Here is an 18,201-nt window from a genome sequence, read left to right as displayed (position 1 = left end):
GCGCTGGCCGAAGGAAGTGGGGCGCCGGTGGGGTGTGGGGGTGTCGGTGAGAAAAGAGAGAGAAGAGACCACGGAGGGGGGGTGAGAAAGAGAGAGTATGTCGGTGCGGCTCTCGGTAAAGGTACGGGACCTAGATCTAGGTTTTACACCTTTTCCGAGAATTACGCTCGGTAAAGGATAAAACACATTCGGAAATGGCAAACATACCGAGAGCAGCAATCGGAAATGACACTCCTCTCGGTAAAGGTACGGGACCTAGATCTAGGTTTTACACCTTTTCCGAGAATCACGCTCGGTAAAGGATAAAACACATTCGGAAATGGCAAACATACCGAGAGCAGCAATCGGAAATGACACTCCTCCCTCATCCTCCTACACATGCCACAAGGACATCACAAATGATTCCCCATGCCGCTACCTGGCATGATTTCATGTGCCGCCTTGCTGATCTGCAATTCCCGGCGATGAAACCCTAGTAGAGCAATAAATTTGTCGAATATTGCACGCGTGCCCAAAAAATGTGAGGTCGAAAAATGTGAGGCCGTGGCACGTGCCATGCGGTTGCCCCCTCTTAGAGCACAAGAAGTTTCGAGGCCAATGGAGAAACAGGACCAGCACTTCGTACACAAACCGGACACGTTCTCTCTCGATACCCAGATGTTAGCTCGTAGGCAGTGCGGTTTACACGTGGCCTCAAGGGAGGCTTACTCAAAACGCGTCCAAACTTTTACCACACCCTACAGAGGCCATATGATGACATCGTGCCAGATCTCGAGCAATACTACCATCGTACGATTTTCCGAGGATTTCAACGGTTGCATCATGAATGACACCGAGGTAATTTTGGTAACCCGGTGGCAGGACATGCCCCTCCCTCATCTGTGCAAGGCCTAGGCATGCAACAAGGATATCACAAATGATTCCCCATGCCGCTACCCAGAATGATTTCATGTGTCGCCTTGCTGACCTGCAATTCCCAGCGATGAAACCCTAGTAGGGCAATAAATTTGTCGAATATTGCACGCATGCCCAAAAAATGTGAGGTCGTGGCACGTGCCATGCGGTTCCCGCTCTTAGAGAATGAGAAGTTTCGAGGCCAGCGAAGAAACATGACCAGCACTTCCTGCACAAACCGGACACGTTCCCTCTCGATACCCAGATGTTAGCTCATAGGCGGTGCGGTTTACACGCGACCTCAGGGGAGGCTTGCTCGAAACGCGTCCAAACTTTTACCACACCCTACAGAGGCCCTGTGATGACACCGTGCTAGATCCCGAGCAATCCTACCATCATACGATTTTCTGAGGATTTCAACGGTTGGATCAGGAATGACACCGAGGTACTTCCGGTAACCCGATGGCAGGGCATGCCCCTCCCTCATGTGTGCAAGGCCTAGGCATGCCACAAGGACATCACAAATGATCCCTATGGCGCTACCCGGCATGATTTCATGTGTCGCCTTGCTGATATGCAATTCCCGGCGATGAAACCCTAGCAGAGCACTAAATTTGTCGAATATTGCATGTGTGCTCGAAAAATGCGAGGCCGTGGCACCTGCCATGCGGTTCCCCCTATTAGAGCATGAGAAGTTTCGAGGCCAGCGAAGAAATAGGACCAGCACTTCCTGCACAAACCGGACAAGTTCCCTCTCGCTACCCAGATGTTAGCTCGTAGGCGGTGCGGTTTACACGCAACCTCAGGGGAGGCTTACTCGAAACGCGTCCAAACTTTTACCACACCCTACAGAGGCCCTGTGATGACACCGTGCCAGATCCCAAGCAATCCTACCATCGTACAATTTTCCGAGGATTTCAACGGTTGGATCAGGAATGCGAGGTACTTTCGGTAACCCGGTGGCAGGGCATGCCCCTCCCTCGTGTGTGCAAGGCCTAGGCATGCCACAAGGACATCACAAATGATTCCCCATGGCGCTACCCGGCATGATTTCATGTGCTGCCTTGCTGATATGCAATTCCCGGCGATGAAACCCTAGCAGAGCACTAAATTTGTCGAATATTGCATGTGTGCCCGAAACATGCGAGGCCGTGGCACGCGCTATGCGTTGCCCCCTCTTAGAGCATGAGAAGTTTTGAGGCCAACGGAGAAACAGGACCAACACTTACTACACAAACCGGACAAGTTCTCTTTCGATACCCAGATGTTAGCTCATAGACTTGCAGGGCCCTGTGATGACACCGTTAATTAAAAAACGTCGGCATCCACCATTAAGAAGATGGCCTATCACTTTGAATGTTATATACTCGAGACAGGTGAACATTCAAAGTGATAGTCCATCTCCTTTAACAAGAGTGTAATGAATACCGAAGCTTAATGCATCTGGACTATCCCACTATATAAACAGGTTTTGTTGCTTGTCTCTAGGCCAGGTGGGACTAAACTTTGATGGTGGCCTTAATATTACCGAGAGCCACTCTCGGAAACTTCTCCCTTACCGAGAGCCCCTCTCGGTAACAGTGTGGATCATAAATTTGAAAAGACGTCGGCATCCATTCTTAGAATACCACAGGCGGACTATTGAACTATCTAAACAGGTATTTTTGTTAGTCGATAGGCGAGGTGGGACTAAATCCGCAAAGAGTTACAACCGTCACCGTGCCGTTAGTTGCCGCCGAATGTGCCACGTGGCAATACTTTGCCGAGTGTGACTAGATGGCCCTCGGCAAATAGTGCCTTTGCCGAGTGTACTCTGTTTGCCGAGCAATACTGTCCGCAGCATCATGTATTTGCCGATTTATTTCCTTTGCCGAGTGGGTCTCTCGGCGTTCTTTACTTTGCCGAGTGCCCGTGTTTTGGCTCTCGGCGAAGACGCCGACACCCGGCGTATACGAAAATTCCAGTAGTGAGGGTGTGCATGCGTGCGTTCATGTGAATGAGTGTATGCTCGTGTATGTGAGCGACTCCAATTATACTGTGTTAAATAAAGCATTGCGTGTCAAGTACAGCTGTAAAAAGATTCTCAACAAAAAAAAATTACAGCTGTAAAAAGGATCGTCAAAAAATACATTCGCAGGACGCTGCATGCTAGTACATGTTACGAGCTCACGAAGGTGGGCTACCTTTGCCTGGGAAGACACAGAAGCGTTCCACGCCACACGATATGCGTGGGATCGGACGTTGCCGGGCGTGGCTTATACTGTACAAAAGTAAGATAATTATCCGAATGTTTTCAAACATTTTTCTAGAATTAATAGGTCTCGCAATAAGGGAGATATAGGGTTCACGCGGAATCCTACGCAAACCGCGGAACGGGACGCTGAGTCGCTGACGCCGTGGGCCTGCTACTAAAAAAGCAGTGCTATCAGGATTAAGGACGATGGATGAAATCATCCGTTAGGTTGCAATCTTTTCACAAATCAGCAGCGTTTGAGATGGACATTGTCCAGATTTCGTCTGTGCACTGCCGTGTCCAGAGTGGTTTTAAATCCCGGAATCGTCTGGTTACCGGAAACTACTCCTACGTCGTGATATATATATCCCGAGTTGGTTAGAATCCAAAACTGTAGAATACGGAGCACAGGCAGCCTCCATAAATCCCATCCCCCTCTCCCTGAGCACGCAGCCCTAACAAGACGCCGTCCGTCCCAGGAAACCAAGCCATTGTGCAATCCGCGCCCAAGTCAAGCCAGGTCTTCCTCCTCTATCCCACTTTTGCTTTCGCCTTTTACGTTGAAGGGTTTCGGCTTTCAGGGTTTGGCAGTGCGACTTAGTAAGTACTGTATTGACTTTCTTGGTGATCGTCTTCGTGCTTCGAAAGAAATCGGGTTTAGTTTATTTTCAGGTTCATCTTGTACCTCTGCATTGCGGCAATATGGATAATTTTTGTATGCCTTAGTAACTGTGTGATCATGCTATTGCTATGAGGCATGATTATCAAGATTAGATATCTTCTTCATTGTGCCCTTACTATGGCCCGATGATCAATTTCACTTGCAGGGGAAGAGGGAGGAGCGGAGCTATGGGCAACTCCGGAAGCACAGGTATGTTCGCCCGCCCTTTGTGATTGAACCTCAGATCGTTTCTGCTATAAACGAAAAGTCAGACTAGAAATTCACAACAATTAATCCCTTATAAATACACGGTGAGATCTCTCCCTTGACTTTCTTAGGTAGAAGTGAGATCTCTCCGTGAATAAACTCGGATAGCACCCTAGTGGATTCCTCATGGGGAGGACTCGAACGCCGGTGGGTAGGTGGGCAGGTTCAATAACCTGAACTCCTGCCACTTTTCTCACTATTTGTTTATACTTATGAGAAAAGTGGCCTCTTCAAACCAAACAAAAAAGAAGAGAAAAGCTCATGTACTGTATCTGTATGCAAGATTTTCATTCATATAACCTGAACATAGAGAACTATTCTGCACCCTTCTATTTTCACCATGGTGAATATTGCAACTTGTTTAACTGGAACTGCAAACCTGCACATAAATTTACTATCCTTTTTTTTCTCTGTTATATAATTTTGATTTATGCACTTGTCAAATTTCAGCTCCCGCGCGTCTAGGAAAGACCCATGTTCCAGATTTAGAATGGAAGGTGCATGACTTCTCAGCGCTGCTTGAGACGAAAGCTACCTCGGCGATATCTTCTTTTTTTCACTGCTTTGGGCACAAGTGGTACGCATCATAACGCAAAAGGAACTTTGCAAAATTAACGTATTATAGATGTGTAAATATCATACGGTCATGTTTCAGTCATGTTGAAATATTAATCACAATCACGCGAACCCATGAAAACAGCCGGACAATGAACCTTGAGGATGCATCATGTGAAGAAATTAGGCTTATACTCATTCAGTTATGACTTCTAGGCTTACTTCGTTTTTCTTCAATTCCCTTCGCAGGTGCCTGCAAGTGACTCCAAAGCACAATCAAGAAGCTCAAGTGTCTCCAAATCGCAAACAAGATGATAAAGGAAATCCATATGTTGCTCTTTCTCTTATGATATTCCGGGGAGGCTTGGAGCCAGGTCACACGGTGCATGCAGTGTTTCAGTTGTCAATATTCAACCATTCGAAAGGAATGTATCGTGGATGCAAAGGTAGACGCGTGAATGTGTTTGTTCAAGTACATCCATCATCTTAGCTGGGAGTACATAGTCGACTGCATCACCAGTTAGAGCTATAGATTCCATCATTACAAATCAATACCTATCAATGTCGTAACATGATCAATTACTTTGCCCATTAACAAGTCGTTTCATATTTTCTTCGCTGTTAAGTTTATCCATCGACCTTCTGTACTGTGTGTCACACTTGAGACTCTTTTTGATTGGGACAACCTTCTAGAGTACATATGCATGCTTTCTGAGAATCATTATTTAGATGGATTTCTCTACTTTGAACTCAGTTGATTGTATTATTTTTTGCGGGAAAAGGTTGATTATTTGTTAATTTGGATATTTCAAGTGTTTATTTCTCTAATTTTCAACTTTTACCTAAACACAGCTAGCTACAACTTCGATGTCAAGAATACCTACTCGAACAAGGAATGCTTGATTCCTCTTGAGGAGCTACTGAAATCATCTGCTTTTCTGGTTGATGATAGTTGTGTCTTTGGTGTGGAGATATTAAAAATTGACGTCTCTTCTCCCGAAATGAAGTCTGCCGTGGTTCAGAAAAAGGCTACCACAGTTCAGAACCTCTTTGTCCAGAAGAAGGGATTCATCAAAGGGACATACACTTGGACCATGAACAATTTCCTAGAATTGGACTCTCAGCACTTTGTCCGTTCTCCTACATTTGAAGTTTGCGGGCATAAATGGTATTCACCTGTTACCAGTTGCATCACAAATTCTCTCTCTATAAATACTATGCATGTGTTATCCGACATTGTTGCTTATACATATGTTTTAGCTTACCATACCTTGTTAGTAGTTACTTCACAGTGGACAGAAGCATTTTTTAGTGCTTTGTGTCAATGGACATTACCGATAGCCGATGGTCATGTCTTTGTGCAAGGCAGCAAGGTCTATTTTTAGTTTGATCTTTAAGCATGGAACCAAATAACTCTACTTCTTCTAGTATATTTACAATAACATTATTATTAAATTGTACTGTAGTCATGTTTTGCTCAGTTTTTTTGTATAATTGTAAGACTCTAATTGTAATGCCACCAAGTCGTGTTCAAAGTTAATGGGTATACGGTGTACCTGCCTACACCCAAGCTCAGCCACAACTTTCTGATTTCATAACTAACCACATTCTTCAAATAAATTTCCGCGGGTACCCAATTGTATATGAAGTATCACTTCCCATTCTTATCAACAGGTACATGGGCATGTATCCGCGTGGTGGCAAGAGCAGCACTGATTGCCTCGCCTTGGGTTTGTACCCGGAGTCCTCGGATGAGCTCTTTATGGAGTCCAGGAAGGTGTTTCAAATGAGTCTGTCCATCCTGGACCAAAAGAATGGGAAATACTACGAAAGAACTTCAGGTTAAGTTGTCCTTAGCAACTACCAGTACAGTGTGTGAATTACTGTTTGTAAGCTGTAACCCCTTGATAATTACAGTTCATCTTACTTTTCTGGTGATGGCAGGTCTCTTGGTGCGTTTTAGTCAAGGCTGGTCATGGTCCGACTTCTTGCCACTCAAGGAACTCCAGGATCTGTCCAGAGGCTATCTTATAGAATCGAACTGTGTCGTCAAGGCTGATCTTACTATCTTTGGGTCATCCAGTGATTGCTAGATGCTTACCTCGTGGCCTGATGTAGAGTTAATATGCCTTCATCCTGGAGTTGATGGTGGTGTTGATTTGTTTAAAGTTCTTATATAGTAGGAGTATTAAAGATGAACTAGTTCACAAGAAGTCGAGAAATGATTACTAGGTATATTGTCTCTAATATATTATTTGCAAGTACCTCAATTTGTGTATGGATGATGTTCCATCGATCATGTCAGTTTGATGAGTTTCGTTTGCATTTGGTTCCATGATCCCATCTTCAGGGTCTCAAGCATTTTCAAATGTCGGCCAAAAACGTTAGTGGACTTGCTACAAATTCATATAAACTGTAAGGCGTTGATTGTTTTCTTCTCTTACCGAGAAAGGCTTTCGCCCCACTTTATATATAAAGCATAGACCAACAGTGCCTGATACAACCACACTCACCTAACACAAACGCACACACACACCCAAGGCTGGATACATAGGCGCTGAGTGCAGCAACACACTCCCTAGCACTACAAGAACCGCCGGGGGCTTCAGCTGTGAACACGACCGCGAAGAAGTGAAGCCGCATATGACGAACCGTGGGCTCCAAGGCGGTGCCTTCAAGAAGGATACAACACCGGAACGCCACCACCGTCCGATCCAAGGATTAGAGTTTCCCCTGGAGCAACACGACAGGCAATGATAGCCGCGACGACACCTTCAAGAAGGGAGCGATCTACGCCGTCGCCAGTCCGTCCGAAGATAGAGTAGGTTTTCACCCCGGCCAACCCTCACCGCCACCGAACGCCACACCCCGGCTACCATGCCGCCCACACGGCCGTGCCAACCGGGAAGCACCGAGGCACGAGCTCTGCCCAGGAGCACTGTGCCACCACCACCAGGGCCGCCGCCCCGGAATCCAAGACCTTGACACCACGTCCCCCGAGCCCCACCGCTACCCCAACCGCAGAGACAGGCGGAAAGGATCGGCCTTCAGCACCCCTGGCCGGTCCCAGCGCCGAGACCCAATAGGCCGGCCACAACAAGCCTCCATCGAACCGTCCGGCCACATTTTCTTCTCTTTGAGAGCGATCCATTCAAATAAGACTAATTTGTTTCTTTTCACTTTTTACCACTGTATCACTATCACATTTATTTACACCCATTTAATATTGATTCCTCACATGATAATCGGCATGATTTATCACTGCCACATTTATTTACCCTTTTTTAAGTCTTCATGTTGCAAATGAGACGTCACTGGTTGCCCTTATTGTGCTGTGGTTTACTTGAGCATTCATCAGTTATGTTACGGTGCTGCAGTTGTGCTGTCTATTTCCTCTTTTGAAATGTCAAATTGCACTTCTTCCTGTCCTGTGACAACATTCAGGTAACACAACAGAGGCTATTATAATTTGGTGACTGTTGTTGTTGTTGAGTGAGTGGCACCCTCTCCCCTGTGATCCTTTGGTGTGCAATGGCTCAACACAGCATAGTGCCATGCGTGTCCATTAGATTTTCAGTCCACAGCTACAGGTAAGCCTGGTAGAGTCGTGGATGACCTACCTGGGAATTTCAGACGCGTCTCTGGCCTCGACAGCAGCAGCAGCAGCTGTCCTACAACAGGTTCACCAAATGAGTTTCGATTAGCAGTCCAACTATGTAACTTCTAAATCGCTTCAACCGGCGCACATGACTTTCCGATTCAAACTGCGACTAATAATGGATCAAAGATGATAGAGCTTGGCTTCAGAAGTGGCATATAAGATTCGTGCAGACTTTTCGCTAGATAGGCAAGCAAGCAGTGGCAGGGTTTTCAGAGAGATACGTTGAGCAGGGCGTCGAGTGGATGTGAGCTTGCATGTAAGCGGTGATGTTTTTGGTGTTGTCAGTGTACTCTCCCTCTTGTGTACAACTCTCCTTTCACTCAATATAATGACACTCAGGCCTTTTGCGTGTTCTGGAGAATATAATCAATTTGTGTTCAGCTCCAATAGAACGATGGGCATAAGTTCAGTTAACAAATAAACACTGCTATTAGGTGTGATGGCAGATTAACATTGCAGCTCCTCTGCAAATCAGAATGGAAGATCAAAGAAATAAGAATTGTAACATCACACTGTGATCAGTATTAGCGTTATGGAAACAAGACTTCTGAATGACGTGGACAAGTGCAGTATGGTATTTCTGAGCAAGCGCAATTGCAACACCGCAACATAACTTGATGATACTCGCAGCAACCACAGCACAACATGGGAATCAATCATTTGCAATATGAAGCATTGTCGTCAGGTCAATCATGGAAACAATCTTTAAAAGGACCTATAATCAAATGTGATAATCTGAACCGACAATGTACTCTGGAATTGCATTTGATAAGATGTCGAATCGCTAAATGTGCAAACATAGAGAAAAAAAACGAAGCAGCAATGTACTCTTGAACACCAATAGTCATTTTTTGTTCAGCTCCAGCAAAAGAATGGGCATAAGTTCAGTTAACAAATAAACACTGTCAGAAATGGGATGGCTGCTGAATATTGCAGCTCCTCGGCAAAGCAGAATGGCGGATCAGAGAAATTACAACTCTAACATCACACTGTAATCAGTATTACTGTCATGAAAGCAAGAATGGCATGCACCAGCTTCCTTATGCATACAAATAAAATGCAAGAAAAGTGGAATAATAGAAAGGAAAGGCATGGATAATTATTGGCATACTTATGTACATAATACACAAAGAAGCAGGAGATAATACAACCTGGTCTCCAGCAGGGCAGAGGTAAGTCGGTCCAGGAACAGAGCAGCTAACCATGCATCTTCCATCAGCAACCTCAAGGAACATGTAAACATCCTCAACAACAATTTATAACCACAATGCTTTGTCATGCTCAAGAACTTTTTGTCTGAACCAAACACTGTTAAACAGGGCGATGGCTACTGAACATGCCACCTCCTTCGTAAAGCATAAATGCAGACCAGAGAAATAACAAATGTAACACCATAGTTGCCAGCATAAGCATTCTGAAAGCGAGAACGGCATGCAACAAATGTTCTTAATATATCAAAAAACAATGCTTGAAAATGTGACCATGAAAAGTAAGAAAGACAAGGAAAATGGATGAATATTGTAGAAGAGAACTTTCAGAAACATTACACATAAAAGGAGATTAGGACAAGATGCAAACTTTATCTGATAATTTGCATGGATTCGTCCCTGATTTACACTTGTTGCTGAATAATAGAGAGGCCACGGTTAGTCGGCCATTATTCTATCACAGGTATGAAGCACCTATTAGCCATGTCCAGTTTTATATATGACATGTCTCCTGCCCAAGTAATATTAAAGCTGGTGTTTCATCTGACATGGCGTCGTACAATGAAGCGCCAGGTCCAGGTCCACGACATTTCATTTGTCCCAAGCTGGTGCTCGGTCACCTCACTGAGCCGCGGTCACTGTCGGAGTCGCACAACCGTTGAACAGAAGCACACAACTACTCCCTCCGTTCCAAAATAGATGACTCAACTTTGTACAAAGTTGAGTCATCTATTTTAGAACGGAGGGAGTAACTGTTAACCAGTTCAGATGGCATTGACCTGGGAGTAGGACATGTTGGGCGACAAACCATGTACGGCCTGATGAATGCTGTCAACAGGTTGACACAGCAGCAGCTTTCAGGCTGCTTCTTGAACACTGAACAGGTTCAGTATGGCATTTCAAGAGAACTGCAGCACAGAACATAACATGATGGATAAACTCACAGGAACCACAACACAACATGGGGGTCAAGAATTCAACATTTGCAACATGAAGCATTATCGTCAGGTCGATCATAGGAACAATCTCTCATAAAAGGGTCGATTATGAGTACCCCGCACTGATTATAAACCAAGAGGTACAAGACGGAAATTCTCAGGCTCATCTACATCGTCAGAATACCAGGATATGGTTCTCAAAACCAAAAAAAACATTCACCTTATCCCATCACAGTCCATAAAAAATATGATTAAAAACCTTATCGACAGAAAGCTCATCAAATTACCTATCAGAAACAGATTTGATAACATGTTGAATTGCTGAATGAGTAAATGTGCAAACACATATAGAAAAAAAAATACAAGCGGTGATGTACTCTTGAACACTAGGAATCAATTTGTGTTCACCTCGATGAATATAGGTTCAGTCAAACGAATAAACACTGTTACAAAAATGTGATGACTGCTGAACATAGCAGCTCTTCTGCAAAACAGAATAGCGTTATGAAAACTCTGGCATAACAATGTTACAATCAAAGCAATAATCGCATGCACCAGCTTCCTCATATATTGAAAAATGCAAGATAGCATGAACAAGAAAAGTGAAATAAGGAAAGGGAAATGAATGGATAACTATGGAGATACTTTTGTACACATAACACAGATAAGCAGGAGATTGGTACAACCTGGTCTCGAGCTAAGTTGGGCCAGGGAGATGCCTGCCAAAGAGTCATGCTATGCCGCTAAGAGCTAACGAGTATCTATCTTCCATCAGTGTTTGAATGAGAACAATCTCAACAAACATGTAAACATCCTCAAGAACACTTCATAACCAGAATGCTTTGTCATACTCACGAGTTTTTTTTTCTGAACCAACTACTGTAAAACAGGGTGATGGCGGGTGAGCATGTCTGAAACAACAAATGTAACACCACATCTACAAGTATAAGCATTTTGAAGGTAAGAATGTCATGCAGCAATATATCAGAAAATGCTTGAAAACGTGAACAGAAAAACTGAAGAATATAAGGAAAATTGGTCAATAAATGTGAAAGAAAACTTTCAGAAACATTACACATGAAAGGAGATAAGTCAAGATGCAAACTTTGTCTGATAATTTGCTTGTATTCTTCCCTGATTTACACTTATTGCTGAAAAATAGAGAGGCCATGGTTAGTCAGGCATTATTATATCACAAGTATAAAGCACCTATTACTTTCACTTCCAATTAGCCATGTCCAACGCTATTTGATAATTTAACAAATGTACAAAACATAGCTGCTTCCCATTATATAAGAATATTATCATTTCTTACAAGCTGCAGGAACTATCTTTCCCTATCCCTATCCCTATTCCTATCCCTATCCCTATCCCTATCCCTATACTAATAAAGCACGGAGTGCTTCTGGTCGTACGTCGTCGGCGTTTTTGCGAAAAAGCCCCTCTGTTTCTTTGAAATTAACCCGCAGTCCAAAAATAAATGAGAAAAAACGATTCGATGTAACTACCAAACGAATCCTCCGCCTCCTCCCCTGCTCTCGCCATCGCCCGCAGAGCTCCACCCAATCCCTCGCTCGCTCGGTGAGATCCAAGGCGGCCGCGTCGGCTGGGAGCGGACCCACGCGGGAGGAGGAGTTCGGCGAGCATGAGCTGGAGGTGGCAGCCATTCTCGCGGACCTGTCGTCCATCGTGCGGGCCAGCAGTAGGAGCAGGCGCGGCCGGAGATCCCCTCGTGGAGCCGGCGCCGGCCGAGGAAGGCCCTAGCGGCTCCGCCGGCCAAGAAGCCCGCGGCCGATAGCCCGGGCACCCTGCTCGCCTTCCTCGACGACGACGAGGCGGCGGCAGCGCATGACAAGGTGAGCCGCCGGGCGCGAGATCTGCACCCGCCCGCCTCCCTCCGCCAATTCAGCCTGCTTCGATTACAATTTCTTGCTGCTCGTTGACGTGTTCCTCCTCTCCCTCTGCCTCCGCTCAGTCGGCGCAGGAGCAGCGCGGCGATTTTGACGAGTAGGAGATGGAGCGCGTCACAAGCACCTTGGCTGCACCCTGAGGTTATCCATCAGGCAAACTGTCATCGCACTGTCGTTCACGATGCTGCTCCCAAGCCTCCCGACGAGATTGTGCGAGTTGCAACTTACATGACGCATATTCTTTTGCTATACTTCGGAAGCTGGCAATAGCAGCGGCAACGTCGACGCAGCCACGGGCTGGACAAAACTTGATTAGCTTATTACTGCATCAATAATTTGTGCCTGTAGGACTCTTTCACAAATCATGTCAACGAGACTAGCAATTTGAAGAGGCTGCTGCACATGATATGAAGATATTGGCATATACAGTCCCAAACATAAGTTTCAAAATAGCAGGTCCGTTGTAGCAGTGAATTTTCCTAATGTACTGTAACCTCATTTGCATCTACCTAACCTTTCATCTTCAATTTTTGTATGCATCTGGGCCCAAGTAGTTAAATAGTACATTAGTGTAGACAAAGAAGAGTTGAGCTTCCAGTACGCCATTATAACCACCTTTCCTAACTAGCTCTCTCTGGTTGGTTGAAGGTGTGGAGTTTAGCCCTGTTCCGCTGTATGGAAAGCCATGACCTCCACATAGATGATGCAAGAGGAAACAAGCTAGACTCACAACTTTGGTTTTCAGGCATCTTCACCAACAAATATTACCCTGGTACTGACAGGTTGTTAGTATTATATAAGTATACTTGTTCAGCCTTTCCATGTGCTGGTCTGAATATCTAAACAAGGAAGCAGGCTCAGTTGCTCACCAACCTACTATTGCTGCCAACAAGTAGCCAGAAGCCCATAGAAGACATTTGCATTGATCACAGAAAAATGAAGATCACAGAAAAATGAAGTATAGAATTTGTAGGACATTGTCATCCTAATCTGGTTCCCACATATTCAAGATGTGGAGATTAGATATTTGCTCCAACAAAGCCATGACCTTCAATTTTGTTGTTAATTTAACAGCTGTTTTGATTGTGCCGATCGATCGGCTTATAAGAGCCAATTTGGTTTCTTGTGAACTAGAGCATCCTATTTTTCATGATTATATTAAGAGCTTCCTGTTTTTCATGATTATATTAAGAACTCACAGATCTCCTTCACAGCCACACCTAACCTGCACATCATCTAGATTCAAGAGAGCCCTACTACTGCATCCACCCTAAAATCAATGTAAAAACAAGGGAAGTTCTAACCCGATATCTCCGTCTCCTGTGAACAAATTTTAAGCCCGATTGATGGCAAGTGCATTGCATGTGTAAGTAATCTGGGTTGAACGTACTTGAGGTCTTCCATCACTTTTATTACTTGAATAGAAATAGTGCACATTGCACAAACTACCCATTAATGGGCAACTGATATATATGATGCTTGGTTCATAATAGCTACTTCAGGTTATCCCTTCTGCTATATTTTTCGTACTCCCTACTTTTGTGAGATCTGAACTGGTAGAGAAAACAGACCGGGATATTCGGTTCCTACCTAGAGATGTAGTGAGGACTTACTGTATTGATTAGTCATTTGAAGAGTTAACTAGAAAGCATTTAGTATGTCTTCAGTTATGTTGTCGTGGGCTGTGCACACGATTCACAGACAAAAAAACAGCACCGTGCATTGTTTTTTTACATGCATGCAGCATGTGCAACAAATTTTCTACTATGGACTAAAAACAATCACCAACTAGCTGAATCAACGGACACTCTATGGGAAGAAGAACAAGCATACTAAATAACGCGAAGCAGAGTAATTCCAAGATATTTTGAGAATTCATTGCAGTGGACTGTGTTGTGATTCGATTTTTCTTAACCTTGATAATATTGTCTTGGATTTGAAATGATGGTATACATTTATTCTTCTTCTTTTGAATAAATGTGAAGACCAAACTTAGAAAATTGTACCGGTTGTGATTTCAATCAAGTTTGAGGCTTCTGTCAAATATAATTATGTTCCCTGCTGATTATAATTTTGTTCACGTAGATGCATGAAGTTTCTTGTTCGTTTTATTTGGAAATAATCTTGATTTATTCTACCGTCTTGATCGTAAAGCGACATTTTTCTCCTGACACTGTTCGCTGGTCACTGTGGTGAACCGAACAGCAAATCAAGGACTTTAGAGCCTGGTCGCAGACCTCACGGAGCACCAACGATAGCCTCAAGGTGATTCAGCAGAGCAAGGTGATGAGTACTCAGCTGGCTGGCCAATATCAATGATCTTATCGGCCGGCAAAGCGGAGACGGACGACCACGGTCCCGACCTTGCCAGCAGGCGGTGAGTCTTCTCCCTCTAAAACCTGATCGTGGATGCCCGACTAAGTCCGCTGAAACCTTTTTCACTTTGTCGCCGTGGATAGGAGACAATAAATGGGATCAAGGGAAGTTGGTCGGGCTCCAGCGGCACATGCTTACCACTGCTGACTGTTGCCGGGAAAGGTATGTTGGTTTGATTCTTTCAAGATCCCAAACTAAAACAAGTCACCTGTGACATTTGAATGATGCAAAGGTTTGTTGTCTCTTCCCAAGAAATTGTGTGCAGAGAAGCTGCCTTGATTTTACATGCTGAACCTATTTTTGCATAATCAAACACTGACGATCAGAGAGATGAATGTGCAGTATGCTAAATTTGGGTATCCAATTGCAAAAGAATTGGATTATTATTTACATTAGAAGCCAGGTTATCACTATGTATTTTAAATTGATCGCTCATGGACCGCTCAATTGGCCATAAACACAACATAATTCGATCCCTCCCTTCAAATTGGCAACTAAAGGGAAGGTGAGTTAAAATGTCTCAGCCCCTGTGACCTGGCTGGTTATGTTTATATTACATCCAATATTATGTGTACTCATTTGATCTAAGGTTATTTTTAATAACTTGTTTTTTTTGTCACGAACAAATCGATGAACCGGCGGTCCAACCGGTGACAGACGCAACGGTTCAGTTGCCCGTTCGGTTTTAAAAAATATAGTCCGATGGCCATGGTGGAAGAACACAACATGAAGTGCTTTGTATCCCGAGAACGACGAGGAGACATGAGCAGCCGGTGGCAGTGCTTCGCACTTCGAGCAGTAGGGATACTTGATCATAGGGAAAGGGAAGGGAGATGAGTTCGTGCTTGCATGATTTTTAGGGAAAGAGCGTGTGTATTGTACTTCTGTGTGCATGAAGTGTTTTGTTTGGGCCAAGCCCAAATAATGAAAATAAAACACTATCTCTAAAACTATTCAAATCCTTTTGCATTTATTATCTTCTGCAAATTCTAAATAAAATTTTGGTTTAGTTATTAAGCTTTTAAATTGTATACAACAATTTCACCGTTTGTATATACCACTCAGAACACATCCATCACTTCTCTTCCACCCGGTGATAGTGATAAGTCGAAGGAGGTGCCATAGAAGGACATGACTGACTTTCTCAACTCAATACTACATGGTCCAAACACCAACAATTCTTTTTTTTTACCCGATGATAGTGATAAGTCGAAGGAGGTGCCATAGAAGGACATGACTGACTTTCTCAACTCAATACTACATGGTCCAAACACCAACAATTCTTTTTTTTATCCGATGATAGTGATAAGTCGAAGGAGGTGACATCAAAGGACATGACTATGACTTTCTCAACTCTATACTATATGGTCCAAACACCGACAATTCTTTTTTTTACTGCAGACACCGAGCGTGTGTTTTTTTAAGAGAAAGGTTGTATCAAATTGGCTTTTATTTCAAAAAATGTGAACATTTTTAAATATGTTCATCATTTTTATATTCAATATTTCCTAAAACTGTACCAATTTTTTAAAAAATGTTGCATTTAAAAACATTTTCAAAAATTAAATAAATCAAAATTATTTTTAAATGTGTAACAAATGTGAATTGTAAAAAATCCCATTTAAAAATGATTAAAAAATTCAAAAATGTTACTTTTAAAATAAATAAATATTCATGTTTTCTCGAAATGTAAAAAAACGACTGACAAATTATTCCATGCACAACTACTCTTTAATCAGATGAAGGATGTTAAGGTGGCTTCTTTAAATCCACGCTTCATACTCCGAAAAAGAGAATTGAACATAAGAAATGTTGCGCAATCGCACACACAAAGCAAATTTTGCTATTTTTTTTGACCAGTTGCAACGCACGGACGACAATGGTGGCAAGCAAGAGAAGTGGAATCATAGACTAGGACGAGCAAGGATTTATTTCTCCCGTTGCAACGCACGGGCCCCTTTGCTAGTACTTCAAACCGACATAGCTAGCACTCTGAAGCATAAACTTTCCCATCGTTCTGGCAGCTCTTCTAAACGGGAAATCTGTATACAAAACCACTCAAGGAACCTAACTAGATCCAATTTGCTGTCCTCTACCTCAGAAGAACCAACACCATTCAGTAATGGGCATCAGGGCATGTTAGCCATCACAGGAAGAAAGATAAGGGAGCAATTGAGAAGTTGCTCCCGTCTGAAGCTTCATCACGGCAGCCATGAATCACCTCTGCAAGAGGAAAACAAACGCACGTGAAGAAAAAGAACCAACTTTGTTGGAAACAGCAGCCTAACTGATGGGTCGGCGTCTTACATTATTGTTATCATCGATCTTGTAGTTGTCCAGGTCCACCGTCGAGAGGAAGAATCCCGGGCACAGCGCCTGCAGTTCCAATCCAAGGAGCGAGAATCTCTTAATCAAACACCGAGGCGGACCCAAGATAGATCTCTTAATCAATGCACAGCGCCTGCATGAGGAAGGAAGGAATCGCATGTGAGTTGGGGATCGGATGCTTACGTCGATCTTGGCCTGCTGGGCTTTGGACCGCTTCTTGCCGCGGCGCGGCGGGCGCTTGCAGCGGACGGCGGCGAAGTCCCGGGCGATCTCCTGTTTGGTGAGGGCGACGGCGAATCCCCTCTTCCTAGGCTGCTGCGGCTCCGTCGGCGGCGCCGGAGGCGCGGAGGCGGGCGAGTGGAGCGCCTGCCCCGCGCCGGCGTCCGTTGATCTGGACGCGGGATTTGTCGCGGTGTAGCGGAGCGGGCGGAGGTACCGGGACCGCTGCGGCCGGGAGGAGGAGCCGGCGGCGTCGCCCTGGGGCGTCTTCTCCTTGTCCGGCGACGGGGTGACCGGCTGCTGGGGAGGAGACGGCAACGCGGTGGCGGTGACGGGGGCGCCGTCCTTGGAGCAGCGGAGGCGGCGTCGCACGCCCCAGGTGAAGGAGAAGCAATCGAGTGGGGCTGGGGCCGGGGACGGGGACTCGGGCTGGGGCGGAGTCAGCGAGCGTTTCGCCGCACGATGGCGGCGGCGGTGGTGATGGTCGTCGGAGGCGGCCGCCATGAGAACCATCGATGATTGACGAGAGTCGCGCGGCGCGGCAAGGGGACAGGGGGAGATGAACCAGGGGAGGGGAAGGGAAGGGCGAGGTTTTTGAAAAGGAAAAGAGTAGCTTTGCCCCTGGATTCCCGGTCTCTCCGGCTCCATCCCACCAGAACTCGGCCGCCTCGTGCGATCCGATCGGTTCCGGTGCGGCGCGCGTCGTCGCTCGCGCGGTTTCTCCCTCGGCGCGCCGTTGGGTTTGGAACTCCCATGGTATGAACTATCTCAAGGATATGCACACTCCAAACAAAAATCTGCATAATCCAAATCTCATAATACGATATTTGGCAAAAGAATAACACAAGTTGTTCAATCAAAGTCTTACAACAAAGCGGCCCCGGCGGAGGGGAGGGGAGCGACGCCGTGATGGTGTGCACTGATCGGGCCCTTGAGCGGAGGGGGCGGCGG

At 45.0% G+C, this 18,201-nt stretch overlaps 1 protein-coding gene and 2 long non-coding RNA genes across 6 annotated transcripts; 2 read left to right on the top strand and 1 right to left on the bottom strand.

Moving 5' to 3' along the window:
- Positions 1–3,539: 3,539 nt before the first annotated feature.
- Positions 3,540–6,943, top strand: LOC119311042. Its single transcript, XM_037586665.1, has 7 exons — positions 3,540–3,647; positions 3,955–3,998; positions 4,506–4,632; positions 4,860–5,056; positions 5,463–5,778; positions 6,285–6,451; positions 6,555–6,943. Exons 2-7 carry the CDS (start codon positions 3,977–3,979, stop codon positions 6,701–6,703), a joined length of 978 nt encoding a protein of 325 aa, XP_037442562.1. The 5' UTR covers positions 3,540–3,647; positions 3,955–3,976; the 3' UTR covers positions 6,704–6,943.
- Positions 6,944–11,803: 4,860 nt separating this feature from the next.
- LOC119349378 lies at positions 11,804–15,672 on the top strand. 4 transcript variants are annotated; one of them, XR_005169390.1, is made up of 5 exons: positions 11,804–12,273; positions 12,393–12,537; positions 12,676–12,783; positions 12,976–14,704; positions 14,787–15,672. It is a non-coding gene; the product is annotated as an uncharacterized LOC119349378 (long non-coding RNA). The 4 variants fall into 4 exon arrangements; XR_005169389.1 differs by having other exon boundaries at positions 12,393–12,783; positions 12,976–13,099; positions 14,533–14,704; XR_005169391.1 differs by having other exon boundaries at positions 12,393–12,783; positions 12,976–13,109; positions 14,533–14,704.
- Positions 15,673–16,568: 896 nt separating this feature from the next.
- LOC119311036 lies at positions 16,569–17,347 on the bottom strand. Its single transcript, XR_005150863.1, has 3 exons — positions 17,215–17,347; positions 17,011–17,079; positions 16,569–16,926 (listed from the first exon to the last, which is right to left on the bottom strand). It is a non-coding gene; the product is annotated as an uncharacterized LOC119311036 (long non-coding RNA).
- Positions 17,348–18,201: the final 854 nt, after the last annotated feature.

Source organism: Triticum dicoccoides, chromosome 1B, assembly GCF_002162155.2.
Source record: "Triticum dicoccoides isolate Atlit2015 ecotype Zavitan chromosome 1B, WEW_v2.0, whole genome shotgun sequence".
Taxonomy (NCBI): domain Eukaryota; kingdom Viridiplantae; phylum Streptophyta; class Magnoliopsida; order Poales; family Poaceae; genus Triticum; species Triticum dicoccoides.
Note: the sequence above shows the minus strand (reverse complement) of the source record. Positions and strands in the feature narration are given on the sequence as shown.